The sequence below is a fragment of the Sinocyclocheilus anshuiensis genome, unplaced genomic scaffold (genome assembly GCF_001515605.1).
Source record: "Sinocyclocheilus anshuiensis isolate Anshui unplaced genomic scaffold, SAMN03320099.WGS_v1.1 scaffold330, whole genome shotgun sequence".
In the NCBI taxonomy this organism is placed as follows: domain Eukaryota; kingdom Metazoa; phylum Chordata; class Actinopteri; order Cypriniformes; family Cyprinidae; genus Sinocyclocheilus; species Sinocyclocheilus anshuiensis.
This window is the reverse complement of record NW_015547689.1, coordinates 1,509,120-1,528,119: the sequence shown is the minus strand read 5'-3', so window position 1 is coordinate 1,528,119 and position 19,000 is coordinate 1,509,120. Positions and strand designations below refer to the sequence as shown.

General features: G+C 35.8%; 1 protein-coding gene across 4 annotated transcripts in view; it reads right to left on the bottom strand.

Annotated features, from left to right (window-relative positions):
* nectin1a (nectin cell adhesion molecule 1a) overlaps positions 1 to 9,381 on the bottom strand; it is a 26,775-nt gene extending 17,394 nt beyond the window's left edge. For all 4 annotated transcript variants that reach the window (XM_016506197.1, XM_016506198.1, XM_016506199.1 and 1 more), the window contains exon 1: positions 8,583 to 9,381. In XM_016506197.1, coding sequence (XP_016361683.1) covers positions 8,583 to 8,634 — 52 coding nt within the window. In that variant the 5' untranslated portion in view covers positions 8,635 to 9,381. The remainder of the gene's footprint in view (positions 1 to 8,582) is intronic.
* Positions 9,382 to 19,000: the final 9,619 nt, after the last annotated feature.

The following is a 19,000-nucleotide window of genomic DNA, read 5'->3' as shown; positions in this document are numbered from 1 at the left end:
GCGTGTTAGAACGAGCCATTTTAGGGGGGTGTGGCAGAGTCTTAACTTTGATAAAGAATATCTAAAGCAGCCCTAAAGCCTGGGAAAGCCAGTGTGTCCCCAAACCCCCCCCCACGCTGTCTGCTCTAATCCAGGAGGCTTTCTGCCTGCCACTGACTCGCATTAAAAAAATTTTTCAATTTTTTTTTTTTTAAGCTTACCCTATCTATAGTCACCAAAGATTTAAGGACTGCATTTAACAATATTAAATTTGTGTCCTGAACACCACATAGAAGTTTTTTTTTCTGAAAGAGATATCTTATTTTGAAAGAGATATCTTATTTTATATATATATAGACAGAGGCATAGAGGACCTACAATAATGTACAGTATTTGAAAAATAATGTGTTTTTTGAACATTAAAGCATGTCAACATATTCTGTTACACCAAATACACAAAATAATGATCTTTAAAAAAGCATCATATGACCCCTTTAACAGATAAACATTTACTCTAGAAATCATTTACTGTTTGTGATATCCATTAGTCATGTTTTGAGCAATACGGCCAGATTTGCAGATCATTATTCGGGAGCAGACCGGTAAATGTAAGGTCAGGATTATGAGATTACATTTTATCAACTTTTATGAAAATATTCAACACTTAAAGTAAGTAATCATTATTTTAGGAAACATTCAGTTTTTGAGATGATTCATATGCTATATTCCCAGTCATTATTCATATTCTTTACTTCTAGCAAACTGTGATAATTATTATTATTTTATATCACAATTCAGTTTTTCTTCCAATATAAGCTCGCAATTGCAAGAAAAAAGTCTGTATTGTGAGATAAAGTCAGTTACATTTTTTTTTATTTTGTGGCAAAAAAAAAACTGATGTAAACTGATGTAAATTCTGAGAAAAAAGTCTGAATTGCTTGAAGTAAACTCGGAATTGTGAAAAAGAAATTCAGAATTCTGAGTTTATATCACTCACAATTCGTACTTTTTTCTCATAATTGTGAGAAAAAAAAGTCTGATTTATGATGCTTTGGCTTGATAGCTCCAGTTTTCACTCATTGTAACTGCAAAAAGAAGAGTTACAACATTCCTCCTTTTTCTCAAATTTCTTCAAATTTCTGTTTGTATTAGAAGAAAGGTGGCTGAAATCAACAAGTATAATCATTTAATCTAACAAACTGAGATCTTACATTATCAGACTACATAATTAGCTGATTTGCAGATGTCGATTCAAAAACGCACAGAACCACAGAAGCCAGTTTCAACAGAAGTACTAAACTAAACAACATTTCTCACAAGGACTTAAACCTGTTACAGAAACTAAAACAGGATTTGTCATCTGGACATGATGACCTGACACGCGGGGCTGGACTGTGCTTCATAAGTCAGCTGTCATGACACTGAGCACAAAGGCTAATGAGAAATGAAAGCCCTCCGTCAACAAAGGGGACCAAGAACACAGTCCAAACTGCTGTTCAGCTGTCCAGTCTCCTCACTGTATTTGTGAGTCAATCGGAAAAGACACAGACATTTCCACACAGCATGCACTGTCAGCTCAGAAATTTGTTCTGACATTTGTTGCATAATAAAAAAAGCAAACAGAGTTTCACAGCTTTGCCTCTTATGATATTAAAAGATTAGTTCACCCAAAATTCTGTCAACATTTACTCACCCTCACTCCAAACCTGTATGAACAAGACTGTTTTCCATGCAATTTGTTTTTTTCCCTGGAACCACAATGAAATGAATGATCTTTTAAGGTTTGAAAAGATGCAAAAGCACCATAAAAGTATGCTATATTCCAAGTGTTCAGACACTAATTGTGCATTCATTGTTGAATTTAAAATGGGTGAAGATAAGATAAACTGCATCTGCTATATACAGATATAATTTTACATTTTCTAAAGCAAGCAGAGGCTTGCACAACTTTATACGTTTATCAGTATACGTTATAATACCTAAAGCACACCTGTCAATCAAACATGGTTGAGTTGTAAATGTCATATACATATGACTTCATTTCCTCCCACTCTGCTGATAGACTGATGAGCTCTGGTCTCTGAGCTGATTAAAAGCTTTGAGGAACGAGAGCTACAGTGTATCCAACACCTATATGAACAAGACTGATGAACATTCCCAATAATTTTATGAGTAGAATGAACAAAGTTTGCTCAATCTTATCTATATACTACAAACTCTGAACTGCAAAAAGTCCACACAATGTCTAATGACCAAAAGTTCACTGTTAACATCACAGACATTGTATACAAATGAGCAAAGGGTCTTTTCTGCACAACCTGGCTATATGCAGAGAGAGAATAGTTTGTCACATCACAGTCTCAACATCAGAAACACTTCAAAACTTTATTATTCAATAATTTATCAAAGTAATAAAATATTATTAATTAGATTATGAAAATAATATAATCATAAAAAAATAAAATAAGGGGGCTGCCATTTCATTTTATGCAATAAAGTCATGATGAATTTCTCACACTCTCAGAAATAAAGGTACGAAAGCTGTCACTGAGGTGGTACCTTTTATCTAAAGCGTCCATATTGGTACCTTAAAGGTACATATTAGTACCTAAAGTGTACATATTGGTACCTAAAAGGTACAAAAGTGTACCTTTTGAAAAGGCACTGCCCCAGTGATGGCTTTCATACCTTTTGTTTACTGAGAGTGCAGCCTCTTCTAGTAATTTTACTACCTGATGATGAGTGATCAATCATTTAGTTTCTAGTACCACCCTGACGTGACTCAGAACTAAAAAATGTCTGGTTATATGCAAGTCAATTGCTTTTGCCCAGCACTCTTGCACACCCTTAATTTTGAAATGCCCCTCTTCTGTTTCATTACTTGTGTGTTAGGATCAGGAGTGAGCATATCTTACCTTTTACTTTTTACCCTCAAAGCTGAGCCCTGTCGATTTCCATAGGAATGTTCAAGAAGATTTATGATTATTACACTAGTTTAGCGAGACTAATTTTCCCCTTTTTTTAAATCATGGTGATCTAGTATCTCACAGGTCTGATACTAATGAAGTACCTATGGAAAGCAACGACTTAAAACCAAGCAGTGATAAGCGATGAGAAGTCAAAGGTTGAGAGGATTTTCACATTCTTCATCACTCTAACAAAAGTTTAAGCCAAATCTTTGAACAGCTCATGAAGACTAAAATAGCTAGCTTATGCTGCCTTACTTCTTGTGAATGTGTGAAATAGCAATTATTTTAACAGTACCATCAGAAACACAAAAGCATTGCTGCGCTGCTGTTTTCCCTGAGAGACGTCCATCATGATACTCATCACAATTTGCTCTATCTCTAAGCACTAGGCTGTTAATCTAAAAGCAGACCGGCAAAGCTGGCAATATCCGCAAAAGCGCTGCGAATCGCTTTAATACGCCAACAAGCCATTGTAATAGCAGAAAAACAACATTCAAGTCTGTCCCTAATTTTCAAAAAGAAACTAACTCATCGTGTTCAAAGACAATCCACGGATGCTTTGTCTAAAACTCAATGACACAGATGCAGCCACCAATGATAAGTTTAATACAAAATTCTCACCTTTCTGTGATAATCACTTCTTGAAATACACAAAGGTTACTTATAGCCATTTATTTGAAAATATACTGTCATACATATAAGACTGCAGGTATGGCAAAAATCATCATCTAATATTCACTTGATGCTAGCAAACATAAAAGGGAACAGAAACATACCCACACAGCCTTGTCCATATCTCAATGAATTAATATTTTAATTTTATTATTAAAATACTTACTATTTTCCAGCTTGATATGCAAAGACAATAATAGTTAAGCTATTCATAGACTGATCGCCCACTTTGGCCCAATACACAACCAATGGAGTCGGTTTGGAGGCAGGATTATCCAATGACAATACGGAGTAATACTGTCCATTATTGATCATTATTCTGTTTGGTGACTTTAGAGGTGCAGATAATACATACTTCAGCTTTAATACCAGTACTGGGTGAAGCTAACCAGAACTGAGCACTACAGCAGTACACTGCCTTAAGCAAGCTATCATACTTAATATGATGTGCCAGTAAGCCATGAGAGCCCTCTCTGTGAATAATACCATGAGGCAGGGTTATCAATTTTCACCAGTGGACCTTCCATTACATACAGTGACACTGCGCTACAACACTTGAGTTTGATATCTCTATTTTAACTGGGTTTAGTGGGTTTCTCTATGGAGTAAATGTTGGATTTGTATACGCTCAATCAGCTCAGACATACAGAGGAAGACTGATGAGATCAGATCAGTGTTGCTTATACAGTGTTTGAAGAAAACACATCTTTTTCACTGAAGTCTTGTTTGTTAATTTCACATCTGTCTGGGAGGATAGTACCATTGATCTTTTATTTCTAATTTAGCTATCTGCAGTCATTATGCTTAGCCATGCAAAATTCGAGAAGGACAAGAGAACATAATGATCAGAACATGATACAACTGGAGAATACAAGACAATAACATCAGTAGACGTGACAGAACACAAAGTCCTGTTTAGTTCATGAAAAAATAATTTTACTATAAATAACACTAAAATAACACTTACCTAGCATTTGAAAAATAAAAATGAAGGATCTTGTACACTTTTTCAGTCCACATGTGACAGAAAGTTATAAATAAACACTTCTAAAAGAGTAAAAACTCAATACTTGCAATTCATTTGCTGCATATCCAAAAAAATTATAAAAAATGATGGCGCATGACGCCAATCTTCTTTTATCATTTCATGTGCAAAAATAAAGTGCTTTAAGAACTTCTCAACTCTGAAAAAAAAAAAAAGAATAACTTGCTTGGGATGCTTATACACTCTATATGGAATTTCTTAGCAGATTTATAAACACACACATTAAAATAGAGGATACTAAGACTTGTTTCAGTCGTGAAAGATGAATCAACTGAATAAATGATTCAATGACTCGTTCTAACTTGTCATCACAGAACGGTGACCTGCAGAAAGGGTTACTGAATAAATCAGTTAACAACTCTGAACAAATCTTTTCGGTGAATGGATTCAAAAGTCACTGAGATTAATCAAAATCCCCACCACCACAGAAAGCTCTATACTCCAGATTTATTTGATATTCATTTCTGATGATTTCCCCCCCCCATGGTAATCATTTGCGTCTGGTGGGTTTGTACAGTTCTGCCATGACAACTCTCGGAGAGTTTAGCATGGTAATATACATGGCAATGTCAATGTGTTAGGTCTAGGTGGAATAGATCTGCAACGCTGCTGCTGCAGAGCAAGTACTGAGACTTGCTACTGCCAGTACATCCATGACAGGCTGCTGTGAGCATGTAAAAAACACTGCTGCTGCAGATATAACATATATGAGACAACCCCATATAAAACATACATGAAATCACCCCGTAGCAGATCTATACAGGTGGAGCTGGGGAAGGTGGAGGGTTTCTGAAGCATGCTGCAACTGCTACAGCGAGCACTAGTCGAGAATTTGAATGTCTGAGCAGCATGCTCATTAGCTGCTGATACAAAAATAACCGATCGTGAATAATGATGTCATTATGTCAGATTGAGTTAGACCTATCGGCCTGCTCCATCTAGAGTTTCATGACAGAACTTTGTATTTGAATCATTTTAGTGATTAGTCCCTCAACTTAATCACAGCTCATCATTACTCAAGCTCAGAGGGCTGCGTCACATGTACTGAGCTGGCTTATGCCAACGCTGTGGTTTTAGTACAATGACCTGTTGCTGGAGTTCAGTCCTTTACTACATTACCCACGGACTACTGCATTGCCCGTTTAGAAAAGACTCCCAGTATTGCCATGGCAACGGGCCAGGGGATAACAGATGGTGGGAGCATGTGCTCAGTGGCAGTTAAAGAGGGAGCGCTGATAGTAAGGGGGGAAAGTGGGTCAGGATCAGCCACAGCAGGACCAGACAACGCTTAACACCAAACAGGCCACACACACACATATACAATGTTATTTAATAATTCCTTCTAATTAGAGCTGCAAATGGGCATTCATATTTCACAGGGATTTAAAATATGCAAGTTCTCTTTTCATTATTCAAAAAGTCAAGAACTTTCTACATGACATTTCACATCTATATTACATTTAGTTATGCTCTTAGCAAATATTTTCATACTAAAGTGAGTTATGATACACATTATGTTGAAAAATTTTTTCAGGTGGTGTAAGAAAAAACTTGCACACTCTTCACATGCGTCAAATTTCTGATGCTGTTAATCATTTTAGAAATCAACTGAGATTGTTCTTAAGGAAGTTCACCTGCTAAACATCCTGCTGTTTCCTTAGCTGTGCTTCTTTCTATAGCAAGATGACATAAAGTCAAGATGACATGAAACCAGTTTCTGTGGTTGTTACTGATAACAGTTCAGAAATCATACTCAAGTTTCACCCCTAGTGATGTTCTGTTTTGGGATCTCCTCAAGGAAAAAGTAGTAAATAAAATGAGAGACTGTATTATCCAAAACAATAAAGACACAGCAATCCAAAATTTTGCAAATGTTATACAAATTGTAATAACAATATTAAGCATAAATTGTTGTAATCAAACACAAATCTGACAAATGTCCATCCAAAAGTGTCATGCAAACATACAAATATTTTTGTACTATTTTACCATCTCTTCAACACATTTTTCAAATACTTGTTCAAACAAAGGCGAGGCACAATTCTCACTTCTAACTAGCAAAAACTAGTCCTAAAATGTCTTTTGTATGTGTATGTGTATATATATATATATAAAGTTGTGTGGCATGTTTTGCATATAAAGCAAAATATCAATTCATATTTGTTAACCTAATGTCGTGGCATTAACTGCAGAGGATTAAACAAGGGTGTTTGAATAAGTATTTAATTCTTACTGTAACCACATTTAAACATTTTGGGGCTCAATAACCTTTATAAAATCCACTAAAATGGGGATTTAAAGCATGATAAACTCTCATGATAAAGCTCTCAAAGATGCCAGTAGCCTATTTCCCACACTTTTACGTGATGTGACGTGCATCCAAGCATGGTGTCCCATTCTCGGAATTTGTGCTCTGCATCTATCCCATCCAACACACACAGCAGTGAGTAGTGAACACACACACACACACACACACAAACACACAGTGAACAGCCATTTTTGCTGTGGTGTCCAGGGAGCAGTTGGGGGTTCGGTGCCTTGCTCAAGGGTCTCACCTCAGTCGGGGTATTGAGGGTGGAAGAGAGCGCTGGTCATTCAATCCCCCCACCTACAATCCCTGCCGGTACTGAGACTCGCAACTTTGCGACCTTTGGGCTACAAGTCCAACTCTCTAACCATTAGGCCACGACAACAACAACATGAACATTTGAGCTACAAATGTTCATGTTGTCATGTAGTCTGTGTTTTCCAAATGTAAAAGTGTTTTGATTCACGTACTTAGAGAAATAAGAGAGAGATGGTCAATATTTCATTCTCCAGTGCTGATATATACATTAATAGATGAGTACAAACAGCACAAAGAAAATATTGCTGCAACTATATAAATCCAGCACGCTGCACATGTGACTGCTTGAGCTGTTGATTTATTTCCCAACACAAGCGGATTGCCTTCACTTTCACGAAAATTCACCAGATTCACCAGATTTTTCTTAAATGTAGCATAGTGTCTAGGACATCTCAGACAGCCCATGTGTTTGTAAAAATACAGACTCTGCAGACTTACGCTGTTACATCACAAGCAGTGATTCTGATGTTACATACATTGGTAAATCCAGTTCAATTCAACAGAGCATGTTTAGTGCCAGAACAGAAGTAATTATGGCAGTTCATGCTTAACCAGACCCTTGCATTACATGAATTATAATAACATTTCAACTCTAAAAGCTGAAAGCTTTAAATATAAAGAGATATACAGTGTGAAATAATTCTGAACTTTTAAGAGCCACCTTTCAACATATTTGACTCTTCGTTATGTTGTTCTCTGTGAAGATTTACATTTACATTAGAGACAGATGGATATTTTTACTGATATATGAACAATTCATGTATGTTCTACAGGAAACATGGGGTATTTAAATAATACTGTGTCAAAAAGCAGAAATAAAACAACGAAAATCTGATTCTGCATATCGGTTATAAGATAAATAAAAATAATTGGTATTGGTCAGAAACAATACAAAACTGATCAGTAGTGAAGAGTGACCAACTACCAGTTTGACCAATATTTTGTTTTGTTTTTAAGTTACACTTTTCTACATAAATGATTCTTTAATATCGGTTCTATGATTAAATGTTAAAGAAATAGCATTTTCTAAATTATTGTTGTTGTTGTTTTTATTATTATTATTAATATTATTATGATGATTTTTATCATTATTATATTACTTCTACTACTACTATTAATAATAATAATTTAAATGCACGTTTTCATGAATTATTTCGCGGTTATTGTTTTAAAAATTGTTTTAAATAGTCCGTAATAGTAAGCAATTGGTCTTGAAAAACAGAAGTGATCGACAACGTAAATTGAGACAGAGAGATATTAAAGAACACTAAGAAGAAAGAGTCTGTCTTACCTCGTGTCAAAACGACGGACATCAGTGGAAGAACCAATTTTAAAATCATCATGGTCTTGTTTAAGATGTACCGATTTCAAAACAAGTGGTGCGGTATGAGTTTAACAGAATGCACAATCCCTTAGAGAACTATCCATGTTACCCATTTATTGAGATGTTACAGGAAAAAGATATTCAGATGTCCAATTGTTAATCTGAATTTGTCAGCCAGTTCGGATGGACACCACGCACTAGACCGAACCCTTCAATACTCCGATTGAGTAAAACAATTACGCGCATCGAGACGCACTTTGAACTGCGCGCTTTGGCAGCGGATCGAACATAAATCAGCTTAAAGCACTGAGGTTAAAGAAGAATGGATGACCGTATCAACATAAACCTACGGTCTCCGTCCAGTTGCAGCCTAGACTAAAGACTGAACGGGTTTTCTTCGCTCAGTTGTTGTCCTATCGTCCTGGAGAGGTTATCCTCCTCATCCATGCGCTTTTGACAAAAGTCTCTAAGCCTCATCTGTTCCGCTGAAACTCGTATTAATTTCACCTAACAGTACACCCTGGTCCCAGTTAAACTGTAGGATATTTCGAAAACGTCAGTTGACGCAAACCAGCACAAAATTCAAAGTTGCGCCCAATTTGCAGCTCTCGTCTGATTCGTCCGGTGATTAAGGGCAAGACGATTAATGGATCACAGTTCCAGGCGGAGTTCAACTGTGCAGCAGAAATAACAAGTAAAACGAAGTAGTCTTGTGAATAGTTCCTCGCACGTTTCAACAGTATGGTCTATCACTGATCAGCTTTAAGGTGTGATAACACCCAGATTCTGGTTTATAAAGCATTTGGGATATGAATTTAAAGGGCATTTATTGTACGTGCGCGTCTCAAAGGCACAGTCCTCCACCTCCCTCTGGTGCTCAATAAAAGAACATGCAATTTCAGAACTGCATTGCAGTGTCCAATGCTCAAAAAATAATAAAGTGAGGACTATCTTTATGTGCTAATATAATGTAGAATGTAATATATTGTATGTTACCAAAGACACTGCAATCGTATAACACCAGTTTAGTACTATATAGGAGTACTTTAACTTTTGTAAAAACATTAATGCAAATGCTGTGGAAGGCAATTCGTGCTGTATTTTGAAACAGAAGAGCTGATCTGGAAGCTTTTTTTGTTAATAATTTCAGTACATGCTGTAATGCAAAGTAAACATTTCATCCCACTAAATAAAAACGTAATTGCTTCCTTAAACTAAATTGCACAAGGATGAAAAATTGCCATGACTCTACATACGACAAGTGGTTCAGAGAATGAATGAATGAAAACTCTATAAAATTACTAAAATTGAGTAGAATTTTTAAGTTAAGTGGATGGAATTTAGATTGTAAGTTGCAATAAATTTGCCTTGCCATTATAACATACTGATGAAAACATTGTTTACGGCAGTAGAATCTGATTAGAATTTATTCTTACTTACAATACTATTTGTAATATGATTATGAAATTAATTGTTGTCATTTTTGTTATTGTGTTATTTGAATAAAATTAAATAGGCATTTTTCATCTTTTTGTAGGGACTCCAAAGCAATACATTAATGAGCAACATTTGTATGGTACAGATTAAGTAATCTCTTCATTTGATGTGAAGGGCAGGTTGTCATGGCTTATTTTGATATCCTTTCAAATGTAAAACATCCTTGTTATCAGCCGAAGCAAATTAACAATTCAAAATAAAACAGTGGAATTAATTCTCAACCTCAGCAATGAGCTGTCAGTGCTTTTCGAAAAGCATACATTGTCACTTAAGGAAACACTAGAGATGTCACTCTCTGTAATCTCTTTAATAAACAATCATTCGTTCCCATGAAAGTAAAGCAACAATGAACACTGTGGTGTGTGATATTCACCTGTCTATAGACACAGCATTTGTCTGAGGTGCATCAGTCTTCTTCTGATTGACTGAAATCTTGGCGGTATTGAATATACCATGCATCAATCTTAGAAAATGACAATAAAGGCCTTTTACATGCTAATTTGTCCTCTAATTTAAATGCAAAGAGCAACAAAGAAATAGTTCACTAGGGCACACCCACAGTGTTTACAGAAAATAAATGCAAGAGAACCAAATGATTGACGGCTGTCAGGGAACGACAGATCTGATGTATTTACTTCAGTTAGTAATGTTAAATATGAAGTCAAAAAGCACAAGCAAAGATATTTATTTTGATTAATATTTATATTTCCTTATATTAATATTTATATACTGTCATATTTAGGAAATGAAGGAAATAATTTTTTATTCTATTCTGCTGATGTTTATGTTTAATTTTTTTCATAATATGATACATGTTTATATACTATATAGTTAGAAAAAAAGTAATCCATACCTCAAGGTTTTCCTTTATTAGCCTTCTATATCAACAGCAATTTATGGTGTTCATTAATCCTTTAGTTATCTTGAACTAGCCATGAACAATCATTTATTTATGTTAACAAAATGATTTTGTTGTTTAATGTTAATTTATAAATATGGTATAGTTAGTTCATAGTTCAAAATGCATGAATGTTAACATATGCAGCTTTATATGTTGAAATGTATCAATAGAAAGTAGCATTAACCATAACTAATAATTAATAAATGCAATAAATGTTGTTCAGTGACTGTACAATAGTCATTAGTAAATTGTCACTCTGTTCATTAAAACAAAACTGATAAACTGAATTGATCAAAAGTGACAGTGAAGACATTTAAAATGCTACTCAAGTTCTGCTGTTCTTTTGAAATTTCTCAGCGAAGAATCCTGAAAGATTTTATTTTGGTTTTCACAAAAATGTTAAGCAGCACAACTGTTTTCAACATTGATAATAATAAGAAATTGCTCTTGAACACCAAATTGGCATATTAGAATGTTCTCTAAAGAATCAAGTAATTTCTGAAGAATGTGACACTGAAGACTGGAGTAATGGCTGCTGAAAATGTAGCTTTGCCATCACAGCAATAACCTGCATTTTAAAATATATTAAAATTGAAAACAGATTTAAACTGTAACAATATTTCACAATATTACTGTTTTTAATGTGTTTGCATCAAATAAATGCAGCTTTAGTGAGAAAAAGAGCCCAAACTTTTGAATGGTGCTGTAATCGCAAACATAAATACTGAAACATCTTGTAAATGCATACTCAATGCATAGCTCAATGCAAAATAATTTCAAATTGTGGGAAACTCTGCATACCATTTGTTAAATAGCATTTTCTATTTTTTTCAAAAGGGGGAGACAAACCATTTTCATTCTCTCCTCTCTCAAAACCTCTCTCCTTCTACTCCTTCCTCTATCCATAGAGCCCAAGCCTTATGAACCACTGGAAAGGGTGTCCTGCCAAATGAAAACATCACTGATTTGGGATTAAAACAGCACGACCATAAAGCCTCTGAAAGGTAAATGTATGAAACTATGTCAGGCCTGCTCAGGCAAAAGAAGATTTGGCCTGTGATTGAGAATTACGCAGAGATCAGCTTTTATGATATAAAAGATAATGTACATCCTGTCAGAAAATTTCATGACAAATTGTGCTGTATTGCACTGATTATTTTACATTAAAGAATGACATTGGACTCATCCAAGCAGCAAAAGGCCTTCATGATTCTCATCAGTGTATTTTGCTTTGGGTAGGTGAATAGACATATTATGGACATACAGATATCTCATATGATAATGTTCTAGTATGTTGTGGTCTGAGATGTTGTATTAGTGCAGCACAGATGGGAGGGGCTGCTGCAGTCCACTGCAGTGCAGTGCTTCATGAGTTGAAATGCTATGTGAGGCCGTTAGATAGAGCTACAGCACTACTGTTGTTGTCTGAAGCGCACAGTTTCATGGATGGTCCACATGGCTCACGAGACTAAACATTTTAAAATGTAGGTTTGTTTAACAGCATGCATTCCTATTTTTTTTCAAACCCTTTCATGCTAGATTTCAGGCTAGATTCAGTGGCCATTGTTGATGGTTATTTCAAAGAAAATTATATTAATTCTGATGAAATATTAATTCATCAGCAATGCTTTTCACAGGAAGGTTATTTAGACCTCCACAAGCTCTGGGAAAACAAAAGATTTATTCGATTATTAGTCAAATAGTGTATATTTATATATGTTCAAATGTTTCTTTTCTTATTTAACAGTGTTTTGTGACTCTCCTTTTTCCTCTTTTCTACCTAGAGTTTTGCAATGAACACATTTAACTCTTTGTTTGGGTGGATTCTTGTTCTGGGAGGTAAGAAAATTATGAAGATGTTTTCCTAATGTTGCTTTTAATATGCAACCATTTTTAACCATTAAAATATAAGATTTTATTCTCTAAAAATATACTTAAAAGTTATATTCAACTGTTCTAACGTCTTTTCTAACTTTAAGTTTATGTATTTCAAACTTAATTTAATTTCTTTCTTGAAAAAAGAAAGAAAAAGAAATTCTAATACCATAATAATATATAATATAATATATAAATATATATATATACGAGACTTGTCATTTGCACTTATATATTGTTGCTCTTTTGTTAGTTTTGACTGCTTTTATTGTCCTCATTTGTAAGTCGCTTTGGATAAAAGCGTCTGCTAAATTACTAAATAAATAAATAAATAAATATAAAAGTATACTTTTCTATGAATACAAAAATGTATCACAATCAATAATACATTACCTCATGTACAGCTAAAAAAAAGTAGACCTCTCTGTACATTTTTTTTTTTTTCATTTAGCTTTACCGACTCACTTTTGTTAAATGGAAAAGAGCATCCAGGACGAAAAGGAGGCATGAGATTGAGCATATGATCACAACTATATTTATTGTGAGAACTTTTTAACATAAAATAAAATAAATAAATAAATAAATGATTGAATGAATGCACTGCTGTACTGCTGAACTGTTGACTTTACAGTTATGTTTACAAAGCATCATGCACATATGCAAATATCTACACTGTAAAAAAAATCTGTGACATTTACGGTAAAATACTGGCAGCTGTGATTGCCAGAACTTTACCGTTAAAAATATGGTAGCTACATTTTAGGTTTTACAGACTTAACTTAAATTCACAATAAAATACCGTATTTCATTAACTGATGTAATATTAAGAAACCAACATATTGAAGTACTAATATCTGTTTTGAACCAATGTAATGCACTGATAACCACCAAAAACAGGTGGCGATGAGAACGTCACATGTTGAACCAAAGCTCATCACAAACAGCTTTTCTACGAGCTGAGGAGGGCAATATTTATATATAGAAGGTGCACAGTCTCATTCACACAAACACTAAACACCAGCATGGTAACACACATGATACTGAAATAATGCAATAACATTAATTTAACAACATTAAATGTAAGATAAAACCCTAATGTACACAACTAATAAGAAAAAACTAAGAAGAAACATAGTTATTTAAACAAAAAAAACCCTTAAAATATGAAGTGTCATTCAGGGAATTCTGGGAGTGTCAATTTAAGGTTTTTCACTGTAAATTATACAATGACTTTTTATTTTTCACTTCCAAAAACCCTATTTCTAACAGTAATTTACTGTAAAATTACATTGAATGTAATTACATTTATTCACCGTATATAGTATGGAAACTTACTGTTATCCAATTAACAGGTTTTTACTGTAATATTTTTACAGTCTTTTACTGTTCAAATCACAATCATTTTTTACAGTGTAAATAACAGGACTTATGATTTCTCATCTTCAGTTCTGATGATCCCAGTGTTGTGTCAGGATGAAGAGAGTGTAATTACAGTATGCCAAGAGGAAGATAATGACCTCAGAGTGGACTGCCTTCTGGAGCCCAGACCCAACTACCACACAGACTATGAGTTCTCCATGTCCAAAGGCCAAAAGGAGATCATCATAAACACCAACATCTCTGGAATCATGCCTGAACCCAAGTTCAGGCATAACACATTTGTGACAGAGCTTGAACCATACGGATTCAGGCTGACTATTATGAGCTTTGCCATCTCTGAGAATACAACTTTCATTTGTAAAGTAACCAAGATCCAGAAGACTCTGTTTGTTGAATTAGGTACAGCAGCTCTATGGTGTCACTATATAAAACTAGAATGAATACTTTCTCTGCCTAAACCTAAACTTGTCTTTGCCTTCCAGACAGCGTTGAGCCCTGCTCTGCCATCAGTGTGTTTCTGCTGGGTTATCCTTGGCTTAATCGTCTGGTTCCTCTGTGCATCATACAGCTATGGGAAGCCTTTTAAGAAACAGTCAGCTACGACATCATATTTCCAGAGTCTAAATAAAGTATTTCTGTAGATTTCTCAGCATATTTGGGTATTTTAAGAAATGCTGTTCAATCTACTTGCTCTGCCTTTACTGTAAAGTAAGTGCTGGTTGCTGCCTCTATGAAGGTATATTTATTTACTTTTTTGCCTTTTTACGTGTCTAGCCAAAGCACAGCTGAGGACATGTCCTGTGTGCAATAAGTTAAAGGATATTTAAGGTTCTTGACTGCTATTGAGGGGTACCAAAATTGTTGATAAAGTTATGTCAAACAATTGTACTGCATCTTAAAATGCTTCGAATGAAATGCATTAGTGTAGATAAATAAATAAATCCCATAATTTATTGACTTCATTTCCCAGCACAATGAAAAAATACATGTCTATTTGATTTTTCCTCACAGTTCACATGTTTAATTTTGCACAGTGGCACATTGTTTAATGTTTGTGTGAAAGAAAAATGCTTTAATGGCATATAAGGTATAGTTTATTTTGATCTTTAATAAAAAAATATGTCACTGGTATTACAGCCCTTCATTTTGTGAAATAAAATAAAGCAACAAAATAAAGAATAAAAGTTGGCGTACTAATAATTTCAAGATTAAAATATGAAATATATAAAACATAACTCAAAGATATATGTGCATGAAGTATGTTTAATTTTTTCATACCCAGCTTCATGGTCAAAATGCATAGTACAGTATATGATTACCATTTTAAAGCACATGTGCAGTTATACATTTAAATAACATTTTCAAAAAAACATTTCAGAACTACAAATGCCACACTTGATGGGGAAAACAGACTTCATTAACAGTAGTTATCCACATACTGGCATTGGGCGAATTTCATCAATGACTGTGATTTGTCTTGGATCCCAAACACAAAATTCTTCAAGACCACTTGGCACCATGCCACAGTTTGGAGGGCACCAGGCAGTATCATAACCCATATCATGCCAGGTATACTGATGTTCATGATCTTGACGGTCAATCCTTATGACTTTCCCAACATTGACCTTCACTCTCAGAACCAAGAACTCGCTGGTTCTCAGGTAGATGCAGTGGCATGGACACACTACTGGAGGGGTAGTGGAGAAATTTCAGCGAGGAGGGGGGGGCCTCGGTTAAAATAGTGGTCCAGGGGGGAACCGCTCGAGCCCCCCCCCCCTTTTAGAAGAAAATATCTTCTATATTGCTCTTTTAAGCAGCGTGGATAAATTAGTATGTTGCTATAAATGAACTACACGTGTCCTGCACTGTATCATGGAGGGAGTGAGATTCATACTTTATGATGGAAGACAGCCATCTTTTCTTGCCCAATTTCATCAACAGAGGGCAGAGAGCACCCCACAACTGAGCTGGCCTTCCTAAACAGTTTGTTAAGTCTTTTTTGTCCCTCTCAGAAATTCCTCCACCCCAACACACAACAGCATAGAAAATAACAGATGCAACAACTGTGTCATAAAAAGGCCTTAGCAATACCCGGCACACCCCAAAAGATCTCATGTGAATACGACACGTGTATACAACTCTGACCCTTTTTAATTCATATGATCACACCAGTATAGCTTGTTATTTAAATAGATTTCCAGGTATTTGTAAGATTTCACAATTTCAGTATACACCCCACGGATGGTTACAGGGGATATGTGCTGTGTGTGTGTGTGTTTTTCTAATATACTAAAATTTCTTTGGTTTTACTTGCATTAAGTTCAAGGCTGTTCAGCCTGCACCAGTCCATAAAGTTCACAATCAGCTCTCTATATTCATCTTAATTTTTATCAGCAGAGGTGGACAAAGTACACAACTCCATTACTTGAGTGAAAGTACAGATACTGCTGGTCAAATATTACTCCATTACAAGTGAAAGTTGTAAAGACAGATTTTTACTTAAGTAAAAGTACAGAAGTACTTACTTTTAACAGTACTTAGTACTCAGTTGGCTCTTTCATTTAGAAGGCGGGACCATATTGCCATTGCAGTTTCTCCCATTCATAAGTATAGGAGTGAACTGTCTTTGTATTTCTATAGTATTTGGTTAAATGCACTTGAAAAGTCAAAAAACATAATTCTCATTATACTTCCGGCTCTCTCCAAGTGAGCCGTCGCCTAATAGTTAGAGAGTCAGACTTGTAACCCAAAGGGCATGGGTTTGAGTCTCGGATTGTAGGTGGGGGAAGTGAATGAACAGTGCTCTCTTCCACCCTCAATGCCATGACTGAGGTGCCTTGAGCAAGGCACCGAACCCCCAACTGCTCCCTGTGTGTTTGTTCACTACTCACTGATGTGTGTGTGTGTGCACATGGGTGGGATAAATGCAGAGCACAAATTCCAAGTATGGTACACCATACTTGGCCACACGTCAAGTCACTTTAAAAAATGCTTGATGCAAAGGAAAAATAACTGCATCAACAACTCCAATACATTTTTTATAGGCAGGGCCATCCTTGAGGGGGTGCAACTGGTGCGGTCGTTGAGGGGTGTTTTGGGTTTTGGGAGGGGTCCCCCCCGGAACGCAATCGCGAATGGACCGAGTGGGGCCCCGCTCCCTACCTCGCACCAGGCCCCGCGTCAGCTAAGGACGGCCCTGTTTATTGACAAACTGTAATGGGTCCCCACTTCGAGCACTTCAGGGGTTGGAGATGGTCAAGGACCAGCCTCTCCAAAGTTTTCATCAGATGAAACATTAAGGCCACAGGCATATATTTATTAGATTTGTTACGACTGCCAGCTGGAGTGCCCATGAGCTCCGCTAGAGGGCACTATATCCCTTGCCGTTACCACTCACCCCAGACTCCATTTCCCAGTTTCCTTCTGCCCAGGAACTCATTATCAGTTGACACCTGTTTCATATCAGGAGGACTATTTAAGATGCACATTGCTGAGTATTGTTTTTTTATTGTTAGCTTGTAACGTTTGCTAGTTTCCGTGTTTCTGCCTGTGTTTCCTTGTTTTCCTTTGCCTTGCCTTTTTGTTTTTTGGATCTTGGACTGTTTACCTGGTTTTTACAATTGTTTTGCTGCCTGCCCTGACCATTGCCTGTTTACGGATTACTCTTTGCCTGGGATTTTATTGTTTGCTGGTACTGGACCCTGCCTGTCTGACCACGTTCATGAATAAAGCCTGCATTTGGATCCACAACTCAGTTGTCACGCTTTGCTACGTTGCGAGATTCTTTTGGGGTGTTGGTATTTTTTACATTTATTTTTTTTATGTATAATTTTATTTTTTCCACATTTATTTATTTAAAGATTTATGTCAACATTGGGGGGTGTTTTACTTCAGATGGAGCAATCGAGCTCAGAGATCTGGCTTAAGCAAGGAAGAAGCTTTGAGGCCTTTAAGTAGTGCAAGTCAATGAATAGCTCAGAAGTGGCAAAATTTCTAAAATCTTATGGTTTAAGCCATATAATATCATTGAACTGTATGAACAGTATATAGGGTGAATATACATACTCTTGTCTGGGATAAAACATCCATTCAGGATTTTTGGTAGGCTACCATTTACGATATGTTATGAACTGGAGAAGTGTGCAGGCAATACGTGTTTAAGGGATAGTTCGCCCAAAAATGAAAATTATATAAAAGGTTAAATAAAAATATGTCTTGGCTCTTCCAAGCTTTATAATGGCAGTGAATGGGGGTCGAGATTTTGAAGCAAAATAAAGTGCATCCATCCATCATATAAAGTACTCCACATGGCCCCGGGGGGTAATAAAGGCCTCCTGAAGTGGATCGATGCATTTGTGTAAGAAAAATATCCATATGTAAAACTTTATAAACCATAGCTTCAGCTAACTGTCATATGCACGTTCACGAGAGTGTTGTATGACAGGGTTGGCATCATCTGAGGTCCTATGAGGGGTTGGCATCATCTCTTCTCAGGTGTTCTGGATCCAGACTGAAGCTTGTGTAAATCCTAGTTACCACGGGATGTCAATCAAGTGGCAAAAACAGAGAAACAAATAGAGACATAATTAGCATAGCTGCTGTTCCAACCAAGCAAAATTTATTTGTTTAACCCAAACTAAAGAATAATAATGTGCATTTGATCAGATATAACTGCAGTACAAGATTATGATATGCATTATTTGAATGCTTGGCCAAAGAGATGTGTCTTTAA